General features: G+C 32.8%; 1 protein-coding gene across 2 annotated transcripts; it reads right to left on the bottom strand.

Moving 5' to 3' along the window:
• Positions 1–4,781: 4,781 nt before the first annotated feature.
• On the bottom strand, positions 4,782–20,227 carry LOC146540580 (potassium channel subfamily K member 18-like). Of its 2 annotated transcripts, none has more exons than XM_085202629.1 (3): positions 19,842–20,227; positions 6,732–7,399; positions 4,782–6,456 (listed from the first exon to the last, which is right to left on the bottom strand). In XM_085202629.1, exons 2-3 carry the CDS (start codon positions 7,339–7,341, stop codon positions 5,663–5,665), a joined length of 1,404 nt encoding a protein of 467 aa, XP_085058755.1. In that variant the 5' UTR covers positions 7,342–7,399; positions 19,842–20,227; the 3' UTR covers positions 4,782–5,662. The 2 variants fall into 2 exon arrangements, with proteins under 2 accessions (XP_085058755.1, XP_085058747.1); XM_085202621.1 differs by lacking the exon at positions 19,842–20,227 and adding an exon at positions 10,514–10,595.
• Between the last annotated feature and the right edge of the window lie 1,283 nt (positions 20,228–21,510).

The raw sequence follows: 21,510 nt of genomic DNA, 5'->3' as shown, positions 1-21,510 counted from the left end.
AATATTTATATTTATCTATGCTCTCTGCACAAATACCCATAAATAGTCAAAACAGTAATCAATTGCACGGAAAATAATTTGATCTTAATGAAACCATAAGCATCCTCGATGTGCCAGCGACCCCCCCAATTATACAAAATTTATGATCGAGAGGTCAACCATTTATATTCCAGCAAACGCCCCCACCGACTTCGTGATAGTTAAACCTATACATTTTGCGCTCTAAGACGATACAACATGTATTTTAGGGCTTTGGTAAATTTATATTTTAAAATTTTCAACTGTTTTAGAGCATATTTTTGTTTTTCTTACTAGCTTTTTTTACCGTCACTCTGTATCTCGCACACAGTAGGGTAGGCAGAGGGAACCTAGTGTTAAGGCACTCCGTTTCCAAACAGTATGTCGAATTATTTCATTCCAACTCTACTTACTCCACCAAAACGAATACACTTTAAAAAATTCTTGCTACCATTTTATTATAGCTTAAAAATGATTTCCTACCTCAGCAAACGGAAATGCCAACAAAAACTCTGCCCCTAGCAAAAAAAGACATTAATTTTCAGACATCGAAGCGAAATATAAAAAAAATAATATACCTATTTAAATTCAAAAATTCCAGCATTTAAAATCAACTACCCCTTTCCAGTTTTTACAGTCTCATTACGTAAAACTGAAAGGCATTCCTGCTTCTTTACGACCGCCCGGCCCCGCGCTGCTTCGTGAACGAATATTTTATCGATAAATATCTCTGAGGACGTTTTCTTTCTGTTTATCGTTAGATTTTGCTGATTCTTTTAACGGCTTATTCTTTGTATAAATGTTTTTTGGTAAATTTCAGAGAAGAGATTGAGTTTTTGCTGTATTTTCTTGGTTTGTACATTTTTTTTTAATTTAGATGGGAGATTCATAAGTAATTTGTTTTAGAAAAATGGGAAACAAACTAAAGTTATAGTTGTAGGGCAGGTAGACCAAAACATAAATCTAGTGTCAAGATACTCCGTTTTCTATTTTCCATGTAAATTAGAAATATATAATAATTAAAGAGAAACACAGTGCCGCTTTAATTATTATGTTTCCTACTTACCATAACTGTTATCAAAAAGTAAAGATCATGGTGGCTACGTCGCACAAAGATGTAACTATAATCACGACAGTTGTGGGTTCGATTTCCACTTGTGTCAACAAATGAAATGTTAAATATTTTCATTTTCTCGCTCTAGTAACAAAAAAAGCACCAAAATGGAAGTGTCTTAATGGAACAGAGCGTCTTTACATTAGGTTCCCAAGTTCCCTCTGCCTACCCTGCTCTGTGCGAGAAGCTAAAAAAAATATCAGAGATAAAAAAACATTATTTATAACAGTATAATCATATTAAATGTTTTAATGGAAACCAAATCAACAATCTATTATACACTAATAGGCTTAAATAATGCACGAGAATGCACGTTTAGTGCAAATAATAGATGGTTGAAGTGCCAATTAATGAAACACTGTGAATCGTTTGAAACATTCAATTATAGTTGCACGTAAGCTGTTTAATATCATATATTTATTGAAAATTAATTAACTTCATCTTAACTAGAGGATGAGAGGCGTAGTGGCAACAGGTGTGACTGTAGACGAGACGGTAGTTGGTTCGATTCCCAATCGAGGAAGTGAAATATTTATTTAAATTTATAATTTCGTTTCTTCGCTCGCGTAAAACTTGGTGGAAAGTGGAGAACGGAGTGTCTTAACACGACTCTCCCTTTGCTTATTCTGCTATTTGCGGGATACAGCGTGAAAAAAAACTAAATCTAGCATCTACAATGTGTCGTTGGTATCTTCCTGAGCTTATTAATTTACTTAAATATAAAAATTATATAATATTTTACGTCATACTTTCCTCTCAGAGTTCCATATCTTATAGGCACAAAACGAGGAAAGAAAGAAAAGGTCCCTTGAAACACAGAAAACTTATGCTTTTATGTCAAAAAATATATATTTTTTCAGAATAAATATTTTGCAAAATATTTAAATTTAAATTTACACTATCATCCTATACTAATTAACATTCAATCAATTAATTTACTTAGTACCTTCAATAGAGCTTTTATGAGATAGCAACTTGCACAATTTTTTATTAAAGTATTACTAGTACTAGTATAAATGAAGTAAAAGGAATAACTGAAAGAATTTCTATTTAATTAGATTCAATTTGCTCGTCCATTTTTAACTTGTAAAAGGCTTTCACGGATGCGCCATTTTGAAATAAACTTGCCTCTTTATGTGTCTTTAGTTGCATAGAGACGGAGATATGCCCAAAAAACCTGTGTAAAATTCCTGCAAGTTTAAAGTTTTATATATTTCTAGATTTTTTTTATTTGGAATAACCCTATAAGTTGTTATTTCACATTTATTTCCAGGTTTATTTTTAATTTTCGATACGACTTTAGAATTTTTTTAAAACATAATTCTCGATACTTTAAGAACACTGTAAAAGTAAAGAATGTCAAAAAATATATATAAACAAAAAAGAAAAACAAAAATACGCGTATGTGCGTGTAGTTACGTACTATTCTCTATATTATGTACCTTAATAGTGCTGTATCACGAAATAGCTCGCTTACCCTACAATGGGCTTAGTTGATTGAATCAAGTTTAATAATAAATCAACACATTTGTACGTAAATACGTACGCATTATAAATGAATGAACATTTATAGCTAAATTACAACAAGTGGTATTTTTTTCAGCTTCACGCTGAATCCCGCACATAGTAGGGTAAACTGAGGGTATAAGACCTATTAAGACACTCCGCTCGCCAATTTCTCGCCCATTCTGGTGGTGGAACTCGTCGCCGCACTTTGCATTGACACCAGACCGGAGAAAGTAAAATATTTCATTTTCTCGAATGGGATTAGAACCCACAACCTGTCGCGTTTATAATCATACTGTGCCAAGTATTAATTGTAATATTAATTGAAAGAGGCAAAGGTACACTTCTGAAAATTCTCTATATTTTTACTTTAAACATTCAGTTAACTGAATGTTTTAATGTAATAAATAAAAGGAAACATTGTTTCTTCGAGAAACGAGAACTAATAAAACAAAATACTGCTACAGTATGGATATACAATAGAAGATAAAATGAGATACTGAAGCCGGATGTTAACAATCTCTTCGAAGGAAGATGCTGCTAGTAACGTGTGAAAGTAATTTATTGCTCATACTGTATTCTTATAATATAATCTAAATTTTTATATATAACTTGCTTAACATATACATAGGCTATTATAACTCTTTTTCAGGGGGAACCTGGAAACCAAATGTTTAGACATTCCTTTCCCATAAAGACATTTCCAATCCCCACTATCTGCCAAATTTTGGAGGCTCATTCTCATTGAATGTTGTGTGGCAGAACTCAACGCCGCGCTTAGCCTCGTTACTAGAGCTACAAGAGAAATTAAAATATTAAATATTTCCATTTCTCGAGTGGGAATCGAATCCACGAACCCCGATATATGCAAAAATAAGCACTAAAAAACGCATAATATTGAAAATAACGTGAAAATCCTCTTCAAAAACAATTTTCCTTCAACACATCGACTGTGAAGCTCGTTCAAAATTGTTTTAAGATAAAATAATATTTAATGGAGGCACCCATTACCCGCGACCGCGAACTTGGTGGTGCTGAAATATCTACTTACATTGTAAAACGTTACTAAATTATAAAGCGGTAGAGTGCTAAGTGATTGTCTTTGTGAAGCTTAGTGACTTAAAAATTATCGTTTAAGTGTCTCTTATATTGTAGTAAATAAGGAAAGAAGCCAGTGTTTGGTCACTCTGTTATTATAGTACTGAACAACGGAAGCTTATAAGAGAAATGAAAAGAAAATGTTTTAAACGTTTTAAAAGTATTATTTCACACTTAGAAAAGAAAAAACTTATTTGGAAAATGTATAAATATTTGAACGTCGCGGAATTTGAACCCGCGCCTTAGTGGTCAGAACGCTTAGATGGTTTCCAATAGGTACATGGGTTCAAATCCAGGTACATTTTCATAAATATATGCATATTCTTCTAGTATAATGACAAAACTTCAATAAATTATATAAGTGGCAAATTAATAAATATATTTTTTTAAGTTAAACGTAGATATTTAAAATAAATTATGAAATTTGTATGCTTTAAAGGACTACATTTACCTAATTTGGATATATTTTTATTGACTTTTACACAAAACACAAATATCCACTTCATAAAGTTTATGTGCTATTTGCGACTGAGTTATCTCGTAGTTGGCAATAAAACTTTTACTACGTATTCTAGTAAAGTAATAATACAATTTTTTTTCAGCTTCACGCTGTATCCCGCAGATAGCAGGGTAGGCAGAGAGAATCTATAACTTATAGTGTTAGGACACACCGTTCCTCACTTTCCGCCTGATTATGAGATGAGGCACTGCGTGTTGAGTCGCGAAACTCAACGGCACAAAAACAAGGAAAATGAAAATAGTAAATATTTAATTTACGAGTAGGAATCGAATCTACAATTTGCCGCTTTTACGCGTATACACATTTGTGCCCCTGCAGCGAGACTGGTGTGATGATTGAGAATATTTTTTTTATCATTACTTAGTGCTATAACAATCCTTTCTCCCCTTTCTACCCATTTTTTTGGGGTGCAAACGGAGAACGAGGAATCTAACGTCAGAGTTTACTAAAAAAAATTTTCTTCATTTCTAATTGCACACACAACTATCACATACGATGGCATTAGAATAATTAAAAAGAAAAAGATTTTTTCATATAAATGTTTATTATCTTTACATTTGGTATAATTGCACAAAACGACTTAGGTCCTTAAATAATATACAGATGTTGAAATTCACACTCAGTACGAACTAACACCTCTATCCAAATTATTTGGATATACTTTACAATTACAAACGTCCCGACAAATCAATTCCTATAAGTAACTTTATGGAAAAAACAATATCTACATATTATTATGTATTTGTTTTCGACATTTTATTATTAGTTTAAAGCCATAAATAAGTTAAATATTTCTCTTACTATTTCACAGTCTTAATTATAAAATTGATTATTTAAAAAATTCCATTTCAATTGAAAATTAAATAAACATTTACATTTAGTATAAAATGATGTGTGCTCGTAATTATTTTACCATTTTCCATATACATAATATATTTTATTTTATATTTATAATATTAAAGTAGTATACAATTAAGTTTTATACATTCACTGGAATCGAACTCCAGTACGCTCACTTAGACAAATATAGCTATGCCTATTTCATTTTGGCACTAGATTACCTTAACAACATAATTAACAAACACTTCAGTCGTTTCATTAATCAAACATATATATGGAAATTATTTTTGTCTAATATACTTCTACTCTCCGTTCTCCAAACCAAAGTTATTAAAAATTTTCGAATATCAAAGTAAATATAATATCTAAATAATAAAGTCTTAATAAAGCCTTTGCTACATCGGAGTTGTTCTTTCTGGTTCCTTTTCCTCTTTCAGGGTATAAACGGAGCGACGGATTGCACCACCTTCGAATCTCGAACTAGGTAAGTGGTGCAACACTTCAGGTAACGTCTCCACTTCGGAGTGAATTATCGATTCTTCTGTAAAATTACCACTTTCGTCTCGTCAAGATCGTTGTAAAAACTCAGGCGTTAGAATCTTTTGGGTATTTTTCAGCACTTTGTCGTGATGCCTCAGACGGTGAACGATTTCGTCGTGGAGGACATTGAAACACATCGCTGTGAGCGCCAAACCTGTCATAATATAAATCGAACAAAACCAAATAGTCCCAGTTGATGCTCCATTTTTTTGCGTCAACCCTGGTGCTAAATGCCCAAATCCAATCGTACTGAGGCTCATGAAACAAAAATATACACCATCGATTGGACTCCATCCCTCTAATTGATATAACACGAGGGCCCCAAAGAAAATGTACGTGAATATGGCTGCCAAACACAAAGAAATCGGGGCAAGAATCGAGAAACCACGTAAAGAAACTTTCGAATCCGTATCCGCACAGCTCATTGAGTCACAATCACGCAAAAAGTTTAGCCCTTGTGTTTTATCTTTTATAGAGTTGTTGCTTAAACTGTTGGCCTGAGACGCGGAAATTATAGTTCCGGAAGGCGATCGCACGTAATACGGCTCTTGTAAATGCAAAGTTTGCGATCTGTAGTCGTCTTGACGCCTAACTTTTTCCTTTCGCTCCTTGACTGCCATTGTCCTTTCGTCGAGACAGCAATATCCGCATTTGGAGCAAAGGCAGCAACATAACGCCCTACTAAATATGCTTCGAGCTAGTCTGGATAACAACGCCCCTACAACTGACAGGTACAATAGAGTTAGAGGTATACCTATAACGGCATATCCTATTGTTACTGCTTTACCAAGAGCTGTTTTAGGTGCAACACTGCCGTAGCCTGTTGACAATAAACTCAATTAGCACAATTTAAGACAAATAAATGTATTTTATGTATTTAAATTTATATTTCTTGATTGATTTCAACTCCACTCAACAAGAATCAATGTCCCCAGAATTCTGAGCAGAATGGGAAACGAAGTATCTTCAACGTTCCCTCTGCCTATCCTGCTGTGTGCAGGATACAGCGTGAAGCTGATAAAAAAAATACCTACTATGTCCAACTAGTAGTAAATATTTATTTTAAAGAAAATCGAATAATAATACAATACATACCTATCGTCGTAAGAACTGTCAAAGAGTACAGAAATGCTTTAGCAAAATTCCATTCATAGTCATCAGTAACCAGTGCCGGCGCTGATTCCAGTGCTCTAACACCACCATACTGCTCTGACACATCAGCAGCTACTCTCGCAACTAATTTCTCTTGAAACTTGGCAATTTCTTGTGCTGCAAGCCTCGTCCAATTCTCTTTATACAGTATGTTCAAGGAAACTGTTATTTCCCAAATACTTTCGACTGTCTGAGCTCTTAATTCAGCACTGACTTGTGCTATACTACTGTTCACTTTTGGCAAGGGATTAGTTTTTCTATTCTCATTAGCCTGGTACGAAGTCGTTGCCAGCGTCTTTTGATGGACTTTAGCGGCACTACCTTCGATAGCTAGGAATATAAAAGCGCCTACTAAAGTGTATACAAGTAGTATTATGAAAATTCCTAAATTCGTTACACATCCTGCTATCAAACTTTTCTTCTTACTTTTTCTAGTTTGTATGCAAAGGCAACACGTCGTGATGACATCATCATAGTTATCGGTTTTACCGTTTTTCTTATATTTTCCATTTATATTATTCTTTTTCTTATTCTTGTCCATATTTGTTTTCATAAAACAGAGTGCTGGCACATTTTTACTATTTTTCTATTTCATTCAAATGTACAGCAATCTGAAAACAGAGAAAATATTAGTTTATAATCAAAAATAAATAACATATAAAATACATCTCAGAATTGAAAAATAAAAAGAAACATACGCATAAATGAATACGACGATATATATTTAAATGGAATCAGTGAGGTTGGTTTTATTATTATTCGAGTATTACCGTATCTCTGAACCTGTCGATATAAAGAATATTATCTAAAATCCAGTGGAGGGATATAAAGTAGCTTTACTAGTAAAAGGCGTGGCTGGAGAGCAAAAAGGGAAAAGAAATGCTAAGAATATACAGTCAATGTGTTCATATAACGTAACGTTCGAGGAAACATCTCCAACATAAGCTTCTAGCACTGTGTCGTTTACGTGATTCTGAACAAACCATTGTACAAATTTGGCTCTATTTTTATTCAAAATTGAATAAATATATCATTACTATATTTAAAGACTAGCGGACGCGCGCAGCTTCGCTTGCCTATTTAAGGGTGAATTCTAATAACCTATGAAACATGTGTTCAATGAAATATTTTTAAGTCTAAATTTCAAATTTTATAAAAATCGGTGGCGATTTCAATTTTTTTCCATACAAACTTTGAACCCCTATTTCACCCCTTTAGGGTTAAAATTTTTTAAAATCCCTTCTTAGTGGATGTCCAGATTACGAAAGTAAACTTTTGTCCAAATTTAACGTTTCTACCATCGGCGGTTAAGGCTGTGCGTGCGTCTTACCTCAGTCAGTGAGGACAATATATATAGATAACATTATATTTGAATAATCTTTCATTATTTTTTTTTGAGAAGCTTAAAAAAATATTTAATGATTGGAGAAATTGATTCACAGCTATTTTTATTTAAGGAAATGACTAGCTTCTAATGTACTATTAAAAATTTAATAAAATGAGCCGTAATAAATAAGTTATACTAACAAGTAATTTTGCTGATGAATTAACTATATAACTAGCTATATTTAATTTAACTATAAAAAAAATAACCTTCCGTAAAAATAATAGTTTAAAAATATAAAAACACTGTTATCGCCAGGTTGCTACGTAACTTAGAACATTAGACAAACATTACGGTAAAGCTTAAGTGTATAGTTCATAGCATCCTTTACACTACATTAGGCTAAGCTCTATTGATTACCCAACTTAATATCACAGCACTGGAAAATTATCACTGATAAGTTATAACACAATTACTCAAACGTATGGATTTAATATTTAATTTCCCAGAGAAATTATTGGGTTGAAACTTACGAAAAAAAACTGATACAAACTTTATATAGATTTTCGAAAAGTATATAATTATAATAATTCATAGATATATAAGATTTCCATAATGTGTGATAAAAAATTATATCTTTTCGGAGAAATCCTAATAAACCTAAACTTTAAAAATTGAAAAAATAGATTAAAAAAGGCTCTGATCAAGTCAGAGGGATTAGCTAAAGCATTAACGCTTTAAAAAAAATAATTCATAGGGAATCCCTAAAAATGATAATCCCATTCAGGGAAATAAATTGCTTTCATTATACCAATTGGTACCAAGCCAAAACATGGCGTTGAATTCCGCGACTCGACATACTATCTAGAAAAATTACGATGCGTGGAGAACGGAGTGTCGAAACACCAGTCTCCCAACACACCTACCTTACACACGGAATACAATGAGTTACGAAAAACTAAACTAACACCAAGCTGATGGTCTTCCAGCCTTTCAGCCTGTTTTTGTTACACTATAAGTTCGCAAGTAATACACACGTTCTTGTTGAGATTGTGGGTAGTTCTAGTTTGTTAACTGTAACTTGCACATCTAGAGTTGTTTTTACCAACTGCACAAAGCAAACGAAGGCTATATAACATATTTACGTTTACTAAGAACTTATAAACTATTGTTTAGCTTAGTTTATTACTTCAAAGATAATTTTATTTCACTATATAAATTTCCTCTTCCTAGAGTAATGTTTAAGTATTGGAACGTAGCGAGACTCTCATATTTACGAAATAAATTTTAGGCATTTGGGCAACGCAAGGGACAAAAGGAAACCACAGCGTCGACATGGGTATTATTTTTTATTAAATATATCAGTCGAGCGCACTGCAACAAGGATTTTTTTTTAGCATCATCCCGCACATAGCATGGTAGGCACAGATAATGGGAACCTACAAGACACTCCGCTCCAATTAGGAACTTCCGTTTTCCACTTTCCGCCAAACTCTATTGCCGCGTGTTGAGTAGCGGCAGGTAAATGCCGCCGAGGAAATGAAAATATTAACTATTTAATTTCCTCGACTATAAATCGAACTGTCAACCTGTGGTGTTAACATACGCACGCTTGTGTACCAGCACCACAGCCGCAAAAAGACCTCAAGCAAGTAGATTATGAATTAATCAATAAAATATATATATATATATATATATATATATATATGTATGTAGTTTACATAATACTTTAATTTGAAATATGCAAGAATAATTTAACATTTCTCTATAGCAGGGTAGAGTTAGCTAATAAACTATATGTATTTGTCGAACTCGGGTGATTAGTTTTTCCTGTATACACATACCGAGCAATATTACTGATGCAGCTTAGACCACCACGATATTAACTCCGAATGGCAAAACTTTGAAACTGTGGATGATATGTGTATGATTTACAATCATAGAAATATCTAGTGATACTAATGTTATATTACATTAGGAATTGCGAGTACTACACGAATACATAAAAGCTCAATGGAAGACCAGACCTAAACCGGAGTAAAGCTAAAAAAAATCTGCTTCACGCTGTATCCCGCACAGCAGGGTAAAGCAGAGGAGGCACCTAGTGCTAAAGTACTCCGTTCCTCACTTTCTGCTTTCTGGAGGCATTTCGTGTTCAGAGCGAAGAAATGAAAATATCAATTTAAATAAATATTTCCTTTCCTCGACTGGGAATCGAACCTACAACCAGTCGATTTTGTAGCACACTTTGTGCCCCCACATCTAGACTAGCCACGACGAGCTAACTTATTCAAAATTGAGTGCATTTGAATATTATTCATATAGATTTCTATAGGAAATATTTCAACATGTGGAGCCGAGGAAGTTGCAATCATACTGTAGTCGTTACGACCGAACTTACTTCCAACAAAGTTGGGGGGACTTCCTGAAATGGCATGAGCAAAACTTAAGGTCACTCTGGAGAGGTGGAGACTGTTGATAATGATATTATTTTGTTTCTTTTTCCTTGCTACCCACTAAAACTGGAACTATTTAAAGTTTATTTTTAAATGGCTCACCTTTTAATACATAACGATATAATTGTAAGGAACTTGATATTTATTCGTAGACTTTAATTAGCCTTTGCAGTAAGTTTTTTACCAATGTAAATAAAAATATAATTTAATAGACACAAACACAACATAGAGTTATGTCACTAACAACCTTTTTTTTCTATATTCCAATTTAAACGAGTCCTAAGATAATCCACTTAGAAAGTTTACTACCAGTAAATAGTTAAGTATTTTTCTTACTATATATAAAGCTAATATTATAAAACACGACCCAATAACCAAAAAAAAATTGCACCTGATGCCAAAATTTGAACGTGATTTGAACACGACGGTCGTGGATTCGATTCCATTCCGGGGGAATTACCAAAACGGGCAAACGAAAATATTTCCATTGTTATTTACTTTACATATATACAATAAATAAATGAATCAGAATAACACCTAAAATTTTATTATCAATATCGCAATTTATGAACGAATCTCGCTTAGAATCCGTTCGAGCGCACGCGGGGTAATGAAATAAGTCATTTAAATTGGAATAGAGATTCAATGGGACATTAGGCGCGGGGAGGCTCTCTCTCTCTCTCTCTCTAAAACTCTGTAATATCGGATTATATCATTGATTTATGCAAAATCTTTATCGGTACTGACACCTGAAATTGGATTTTGGTGTCGTCGTAATACTTCAGGTAAAAGGGGCAGAAAGATTTTACCTTTGGGCCGGTTTTTTTTAATAATACGTTTTGCGAATCTGAAATATTCGATGTTCGTTTAATTTTGGATGTAAATTGTTTTAGGTTTGATGTTTTAATTCTGTTTTTTATTTATAGCTTCACGCTGCTCAAATTAGGGTAGGCATTTGGGAACCTAGACATTTCTGTTCCTCACTTTCCACCAAATCCTGAAGATATATGTTATTTGTGAAATATAAATGACTTTAAGCTATACGCGAAAGTCGTGCTTATTATATTAATGCTTCCTATACCACACTGTAATTATTATCTACTACTGTATTAAAAAGCAATAAAAAAAAACAAATAAAATTTCCTATATAAAAATAAAAATTCTACACTTATATATCAACTAGTACAAGTACATTGAAATATAAAATCCAGCTTAAACAAGTAGACGAGATCGTATTAAGTGAAATGCGTAACATCGTTCATCCTAGAATAATCTCATAAATTTTCAAAAGAACTGAGTGTTCAAAATGTCAAAGAGAAAATAACGTAGAGAAAGAATATTTTACCGTTACAAAGGAAAAATTTTAAGATCCATTTCTGAAACCAGGTGCCTATGGAGCTGGTGCTGCCATACATAATTTACAAAGTGCAGTATATTAAAGCAAACACCCCGATAAAGACTACGACGCGAGCTCTTCCACTATTTTCGAGCTGAACTAAGTGCAACGTTCATGTTGTTTTCTGATTGTTCACAATGAAAATGTTCTGAAAGACTCCTGCATGATGAAGGAGCCGGGGCCATTCATCTCAACACAATATCCCCTCAGCTTGTTATTTTTTATTAGAACCATAATAATGTTCATATGAAAGCTTATATGATTGCTGAATTCTTTAAGGTATTCTGTATACGAGTAAAAGGCGATAAGGCAGAAAATTTCTATGTTCTCCTATACAAAGGTGACGCGAAATTTTCATATCACAAACAAAGTTGTACTACCTTCATCTTAGCGACTTGAGCTCTAATGGAAATTACGTAAATTGTAAGCTTAACCTTCTTATATATAAGCGTTTTATATCTACACTAGCGGACCCGGACGCGGCTACGCCTGCTTGAAATATAAGAATATAATTTCTATAGAAATATAATTTCAATCTAGATGAAATGCTAAAAGTGACTATTATATTTATTTTCATAAGGATGAATATCAAAATGACGCGGTAACGCACGCGGTCGCGTAGCGACGACGGTTGTTATTAACATGGTAGAATAAATTGCATGTCAAATTAGAAAGTATTTTAAATTATTAGTATATATGTGTAATATAATATTATATAGCCTATAGCACTTCTGAAGAATGCAGCTTTCATAGAAAACAAAAACATAGTAAATCGGACCAGCAGATCCAGAGATCTTAGCGTTCAAACAAACAAACACACAAACAAACTCTTCCGCTTTATTATATTAGTATAGATTTAATATTTCAAAGCCGAAGAGTTGGCCTGATTTAACTTAATAAGCACTATGGTAATCTTAGCAGATACAAATTTAATTAACCTCATATAAACATAAACATGAAAAACCAAGATTGTCAAATTTCGCAATTTAGATAGCATATTGTTAACAAAAGTAGATTGTAGGCACTAAATCACATAGCAAAGTTCAGGTATCGAATTATTCCAGAGGCTCGTACATGTCCTCAGTTGAAGCTCTGCTCACGGAGAACAGGCGCAATTTAATTGAACACCAGCTGTTGAGGTGAAGTGCTGCAAAATTGGATCAAGCTGAAGTGGTTTATTTCCATATATAAACTGTATGCATGTACAATTTTTTAATTATCATGATTTTAATTGCAAAGTGCTATAAAATGTTTTAATTTTAAATATCCTGTGCACAGTATAAAATAAATTTACAGAGCTCAACACCGCGCTTTGCCTCGACATCAGAGCGAACAAATGGAAATATAAACGTAAATAAATAGATAATAAATATAAAATTTGAATACCATCCAATATCCACATTAAAATAGGACACTAAAATAGCAAAATAGACCACACTCTGCCCACAAATAAGTTATTTCTCGAACATAATCAGACAAATATAATCTCCTCGTAGCATCTTTAACGACTGTTTTATGACGTCACAAAATTCCACCACAAACGGTCTCAATTTGAATGGCGATTCATAACCGTTAAACACCGGCTTTGATTTTATTTGTATAGATTCTTAGTCGTATTTGATAGTAGACATAAAATATACTTAGTCGGGTTTTATTGTTTTATTTTCAAGTATAAAATCGTGATAATAGGATTTTAGTATGTTTATATATGGGTAATGAAGTGCAATTGAGTAAATGAAAGTATTAGAATTTGAAGCCATCGTGGCATTGCGAGTTAACGTCTAACAGTAATCGCACTGATTGTGGGTTCTATCCCAAAACGGGTAATTATATATAAATAATTTTCAATCGCCTACTCTGGTAATCAAACCGCATCGAAATCGGTTCACCCGTTTAAGAGCTACGATGCCACGGACAGGCAGACAACGACGAAAGTTATAACACCCCTCTTTTACGTAAAAGGTTAAAAACTATATATATAGTATTATTCTAAAAATATCTCTATATTTGGTACTTACTACTCTTTGTAATACGGATCAAATTAATATATAGGCTAATACATCAATCATTATGTTCCATGTTTTTGGTAAATTAACGATATTAGTATTGGTATTGTTAGTTTTACCCAGAACTTAGTTAATTGGATTGATTAGATATAAAATATGATACGTTAACTGATCTTCCATCGCGGGGCAATGGAACAGTTGACCTGTACATATGATGGGTGCGGGTTTGATACCCACGTGAGGACATATTCATGTTTACATTGTTTTCACATCACCGGTTAAAAAGTCGCTTTAGGTGTACCGCAGCCAATGAGTCCAAATTAGTAAAGTTAATTATATATGTATAATTAACTTTACTAAGTATGCTTATTTTACATATTTTTTTAAGTATACACTTAAATAATACTACAGAAGAAGAATGAAAGAAAGATTCATGAAATTATCATTATTGATTATCATTTATATTATGACTAGTGGACCCGAGCGCGGCTACGCCCGCTTGAACTATACGAATATTTATTAAATATATTTATGAAATTATTTTCAATTTTCAATAGAGAGATGCGTTAAGCAAGCTCATTTTGGGTGACAGTTTCTAACAACAAATTTTACAAATCGTTGCTTAGCAACGTTCAGTTGATATTAACATGGCGGAATAAATTGCATGTCAAATTAATAAGTATTTTAATATATTGATATATATCGAAAATATTACAAATATGACAATAAAAAGTATCCTATGTTCATCCCGAAACCCTCAAGTATCTCTATATGAGTATTTTATCACAATTAAATTAGCGGTTTGGGCCTGATTGCGTAAAAGACAGACAGACAGACAGGCAGAGTTACTTTCGAATTTATAATATAGGTATGGATTAATATTATTATTGAGATGCGATCTCTCCGCAGGATATGCGAAGTCAGCTAAGCTGACCGAACGAGAGAACCAGTCAAAAACTTCGTTGTCCATCTTATATGATGAGTAGCAGAAAGCAACGCCAGCTTCACCTAATTATTGGAGCAATAGTAATTATGCAAAAAATAATGTATTATAAATAAATATTTCAGTTAGAAGCCGTCGCCATATCGGCGTTAAGTTCCGCCACTCAACACGTAATGTCTCTCGTAACAAATAAAAAAACATCACATAAATTGAAGTAAAAAATAGCAATCGAAACTTTTCTTGCGTAAAAAATGGATAAATTTTAAACTAAAAAAAAATAAATCAACTTCACGCGTTATCTCGCACGCAGAGGGAACCTAGTGTTAAGATGTAAATAAATATTTCACTTCCTCGAGTGGGGATCGAACCCAGAACCAGTTGGTTTTACAATCACACTTTGTGCTCCTTTAAACTATTTAATTATAAGTACCAGAACACATAAAGAAGTAACAAAAAGAAGAAGAAGAATTCATCATATTATTTTAACACAATTTTAGTAAAAAAAACAGTAACAAATTCATGAAAAAGTTAAAAGATGAACGAAGTTTGCGGTCAGTAGATACAGAGAGAACCTTTTAGAGAAATTTTTATTTGTAAAAAATATTGGAATTAAGTTTTGGCATTTTTTCGCAGTATTTTTATAGATTCAACATTTCTATTAACGTAATGTATAAAGGAGTCTAAACTTGAATATCCAATAACTTTTATTTAGACATTATTTTACTAAATAAGGCAATAAATAGAAATATTTCATTATTTTGGTATGCAACTATTGGTTAACTCGCGGTTGTGAGTTCGATTCAAACTCGAAGTAATAATTAATTAAGATATATTTAAATTATGTTTCTGCTCTAGTAAACAAAACGCCGTTGAGTATTGCCACTACGGAACGTCACGAAAATAGGACGGTGCGTAACGGGAAACGGAGTGTCTTAACACTATAGATTTCCTTTATCTATCCCTTTTTTTCATGGGGAGACCGTTTACGGTTACGCCGCTAGAGGGGGGGACTCAAGGGGATTATGTTTGACCCATGGACCAGCAGATATAGGCCGTCCACACTATCCCCAAAACCTCAAGGTGCTTCTCTTCGACCGCCACAAGCCCGGGCTACGGAAGTTAATTGATTCTTTGTCTATCCTGCTCTGCGGGAAAAAGCGTGAAGCTGCATTATTCTTTTAACGTTATTTTCTAAAAAAGACCGCAACAAAAGCAGTTGCCCCGATTCCGTCGGTAATATCAAACAACACAATAAACAAACATCACAGTTGAAGCGCACAAAGTTAAATGGAAATTCATCAACTTATCTCCAATGCACGCTGGAGAACATTCACCGTTCGTTCTCTATTATTTTATATTTCTTTGTTATTCTAATGCAATGTTAATTTTCAATTGAAAGTTTAAAATGGTGTTATTCTTTTATACATATGTCTATGCATAATATTTTATATTGCTATAAGAATTTATTAGTTTAAAAAACTTTTAGTTTAGAATGTAAAAATGTCAATTTATTATTAGGAGAGGTATGTTATTATTATCCTATATTAATAACGCGGCTTCGCCCGCTTGATCTATACGAATTTTTACTTATTATTAAACGTATTTACGAAAAATTAATACGGTTGATTATTTGATTCTGGTAATCTATACTGTTATACGTTTAATAAATGGTTATTTAAATTAACTAGGTTCTGTTCTGTGTCTCTAGGTACAGGGAGAAGCTGATTTAATTTATTTGATTTAATTCTGAGCAACGCCGCACTTTATAATTATATCAGAGAATCTAACGCAGCTTCGCTCGCTTAAACTTATATTTATTTTATTAGGCAAAGGAAAAAATATTTTCAGTAAAAAGTATCCTATGTAAAAACATCCTTACCTACTAAACTCTCTAGTTTTAACATGAAAACGTAACAAACAAACATACAAACGAAGTACGAATTTATATACGGACATATAAAAAAAAACCTTTTAAATACAAAACCACTTTACTTACATCACATTAAGTTATCGGTGCTCGTATTTGAATAGATTGCATTTACTATAACATTAGAAAATCATATTATGAAAATGCAATCAGAAGGAGGAAGACGCTACTGCGACCTCGCAAGCCTCGCTACGCTTTCTATACGTTACACGTTCCAAGGTTTTTCTGATATCGCTTCTATTATTCCTAACATGGAAATAATATAAGAAGGAAAAAAGTATACAGGGTGCACTTTCAGGCAATTTATATGCTTATACAGTTTATATGTTACAAAACTGTAAACTTTAAGTAATATTATTATTTACGTTTATATTTCCATTTCTTCGCTCTACCTCCAGAATTCGGCAGAAAGTGGGAAACGGAGTGTCTTAACACTAGGATCCCTCTGCCTATCCTGTTGTGTGCGGGATACAGCGTGAAGCTGAAGTAATATTCCTTTTTGAGGCCAGCCGTGGCGCATGGGCTAAAAGTGTGACTGTAAAACCGACTGTTTGCGGGTTCAATCGCCACTCGAGGAAATAATATATTTTTTAAATTTTTAATTAAAAGTTAAATTAATAATTTCATTTCTTCGCTCTGGTGTCGAGGCAAAGCATGGCGATGAGTTCCTCCACTCAACACCCAATGCCTCGAAAATTCAGCGAATAGAAGGGAACTGAATGTTTTAAACACAAAAATAGAAAAGAGTATCTTAAAAATATAGTGGCTTTTCACTGCCTATCCTGCAATATGCGGAATACAGTGTGAAGCTTACATATTTAAACAATGAATAGAAAGAGATGTTAAATATATCAAAAGATAGCTTAGATAGGGCAATAAACATTAGCGCAAGAAGAAAAAAAAATTGACAAATTATATCAAATATTAGCGGAAAGCATTATAATAATATTATTCTTACAAAAAAAAAATTGTTTATTTATTACGGAAAGTTTACATGTGACAGAAGTTATTTATATCTTTGGAGCTCGTAGCTCTTACCGCAAGTAGTTTCAAGAACCTACCACTCCACTGACTTTCGGTGTTAATATAGTGGACATTTCAATTTAGGGAAATCATAAAAAAAAAATTAAGCGAGTCACAGTGCACGCGAGAGGTCGTGGGTTCGATTCCCTCTAGAGGAATAGGAGAAATATTTAATATTAACCTTTCCTCACTCTGGTAGCAAAACAATTTGCGACGTTAAGTTCCACCATTCAATACGCAATGCCTCCAGAATTCGGTTAAAATTGGGGACGTAATTGTCTTAACTTTAGGTTTCCAGGTTCCCTCTTGCCTCACTCCCACCTTGCTATGTTCGGGATACAATGAAGTTATAAAAAAATAAAGAAAAATCTGATGAAAATTTTATAAAGGTATGATTACTATTTACTTTTTATTTAAATCTGATATAGCTGTACGTACATTCCGTCCGTACTCTTATTTTCCATATCATTTATTTTGCATAATTTTCATATTTATACTAAACACTTCCTCTAAAACTAAGACATTGTGATATCTAATCTACTTTTTTTAATAACGTTGTTTTTCAGATATTGCATCTATTCCCAACGCCGCGTTTACTACTTGACCGACAACGTAAAAGTAATTTTTACCCCGACTGGAAATCGAACCTGAAACCGTTACGCTTACAGTCAGACATCAGCTGTACGACGTTTATTACTTAATTTTTGAGCTGGTAAATAACTAATTATAGTACCGAAAGAAAACTAGAAATTAAGCCTGAATCATGGATGCTGCGTACATAATATATATCAGACCCTCGGAGTAAATCCATCTCCTAGTAACCTGAACCTGATCTCTGCGGTTGTGTTGGATTATCATCCTTTCAGCATAAGATAAATTAGATTTGCTTCCAAGTGAATTTATATACAATGTATGTCGGTTTGTGCAACATATTTTACGTATATAATCGTAATTTAGCTTAGAGGCAACCTAAGAACCTAGTGTTGAGCGGGCGAAGCCGCATTTGGATCGCTAGTTTTATATATGAATGAAAGTTTACTAATTGGAGGTTAAATTCAAAACTAAACAAGAATCATGCATCATTATAAAAATTATAATTATTTTATCTTTTCTAACATAAGTACTTATATAAATAATTTCAATACAAAAATTTCTAAAGCAAATATAATAACCGTCTAACTCTAATTATAGGTCAAGTATACTAAACAAATAGTTTGTCTGTTCATTTACTTCATTTAATTTTTAAAATGCATTAAGAAATAATGACAGCTTAAAACGTTGTTTAATGAAACTTAAACGAATGATTTTAGACACACATGCTATTATAACCTCTAAAGTTTGGTAAATAGGCATTTTTTTCCTATGGTAAATCTTTTAACTTGTCTACAGTATTAAAAGTTCTTTTGTACGACACACGTATTCCCTAAAGTGGCTTCGCAAAGTAGGGTGAAGATCGTTTGGAGATTTTTTTTTAATGTGATCCAAAATCATAATTAGGGCAATGAATGAAAGGTTTAATAATATAATTAATATTATTAGATTTAATAATATTATTATAGAATATGAGTTAAATACAGAAATGGTTGTTGTAAGGATTATTATCGAAAATGTCGAAACTGCAATTTTTTATTTACCTAGCTAAGTAAGTTAAATTAGTTCAAAATATAATCAGTTTGCTAGTTTTCATATGACTGAAAAAGCAATTAATTTAAATAAAATATAAATATTAATTATTATTAAAAATTATGACTATATGAACTGATTTATTAGACGTTTAACACTGTAATAACAAGAGGTCTAAAGATGAGAAAATATATGTATAAATTGTAATAATACGTGTGCAAATAATTTTACAGTCACATGTATATTTGATGAAATACATTACAAATTCATTGATTTGCACATTTGTTCCCTATTAAAAAAACAGTACTGAAACACAGCACTGGAACACTTCAGCATGAAATAATAAATTACTCACCACATATATAAACCAAGATTTCTTCTGTTTTCTCTCAAACAATCTCGCTCCATAATTTAAAACGTAGATACAAATCCCTTTTTAAATCAACTAGCAGTTAATAAACTGAGATGAACGATAAAACTGCGAACTCCCGTAAAACAAAGTCATCTTCACTGATTGCGACTGATCTGTCAACAACTTCAACAACCCGAATTCCGTTAAATTGACATTTTCTATGAATATTTCTTTAATTATATAATAAAATAGGATTTTCCAATTACGTTTTTTAAATATTTTGTGTAATATTTCAAGGTTAATTTTATTTATAACACAAATAAGTTGCTACAATGGTTCGAGAGCCGGGCACTGTCCGCCATCTTGGTGCACGCATGCGCAATGCCACCAACAATGACACATGCGCGGTAAACGCTAAATTAGTGAAAACATAAAATATTACTAAACTCGAGTGTTGAGGTAAATCCTTTAATTGTATCTTATAAATTATTTTCTTTATGATGATTTGATTTAATTAAAACCGACAGAGAGAATTATTATTACTTAATTTAAAGGATAAGCTAATAATAAACAATTTGTCAGTATTGCCTTACAACAAACAATTAATTATTTAGGTGGATGTACCGGACGGGCGGAACTCAAGTGAATGAGCCGCTGACGCCCTGCACACTATAGGTTCCAGATCATGGGAACACGGAGTATGCTGAGACCCCAAGACGTTCTTGTGAGTCGTTCTTGTGAGACGTTCTTGTGAGTCGTTCTTGTGAGACGTTCTTGTGAGACGTTCTTGTGAGTCCTTCTTGTGAGACGTTCTTGTGAGTCGTTCTTGTGAGACGTTCTTGTGAGTCCTTCTTGTGAGACGTTCTTGTGAGACGTTCTTGTGAGACGTTCTTGTGAGACGTTCTTGGGAGTCCTTCTTGTGAGACGTTCTTGCTATACATTGAAACAAGATACTGAAACAGGATGTTGAAACAGGATATTGAAACAAGATGTTGATCACTGTATAACGGTCGGTGACTGTCGGCTCTATTCGTATCTTGTTCCGATTCTATCTTCTTCCTGTTGTGCTCACCGTTGATTGCCGACTGTCTCTGTCTCGCCCGACGCGCACCTCCGTTGCGCGGAGCTAAACGGTAACGAGAGCCGCGAGCCACCGAGCCGTTTTATCTTTATTTACAACAATATTTTTACTATGATTATCACACATTTACATTTATATTTTAATAACTAAAAATCGGATGTTTTTACAATTTATACATATTAAAAGAACATAAAAATATCTATCTATCTATGTATAAAACATTATACTATTTAAGTATTATCTATTATTAAATTACGAAAAATGCTGTTACGATGACGAATTTTACATGAGTTTTTACAATGAAAATTCTCTCTAAAATTAATTACACACATTAGGAATATACAAATCTGTTATTTTGTTACAGAAAACTATGACAAACAATAATTAATAATAAAATTTACTATACGGAAGTTACTATTATATAAAAAGCGATTAATGCGGCAAATCATAGTACAACTATACAAATAAGATATAAAGTCGAAAATTATTATCTAAAACGGAACCCAAATCTATTTATATTTATTATTTAATGTAATTACTTATTTACAAAGGAAAAAACACTATTAATTTAGAAAAGACACTAATAATAAC

This window comes from Heliconius melpomene, chromosome 2 (assembly GCF_056956725.1).
Source record: "Heliconius melpomene rosina isolate 202511_hmr_F chromosome 2, ASM5695672v1, whole genome shotgun sequence".
NCBI classification, from domain to species: Eukaryota; Metazoa; Arthropoda; class Insecta; order Lepidoptera; family Nymphalidae; genus Heliconius; species Heliconius melpomene.
The sequence above is the reverse complement of the archived record's forward strand: the minus strand, read 5'-3'. Positions and strand labels throughout refer to the sequence as shown.

What these genes read in the sequence shown, in the direction of transcription:
- LOC146540580 (XM_085202629.1), bottom strand. Translation starts at nt 7,341, where the DNA reads ATGAAAACAAATATGGACAAGAATAAGAAAAAGAATAATATAAATGGA. An exon ending in GACAGTTCTTACGACGATAG is followed by an intron (nt 6,457 to 6,731) that starts GTATGTATTGTA and finishes TATTGTCAACAG; the next exon opens with GCTACGGCAGTGTTGCACCT.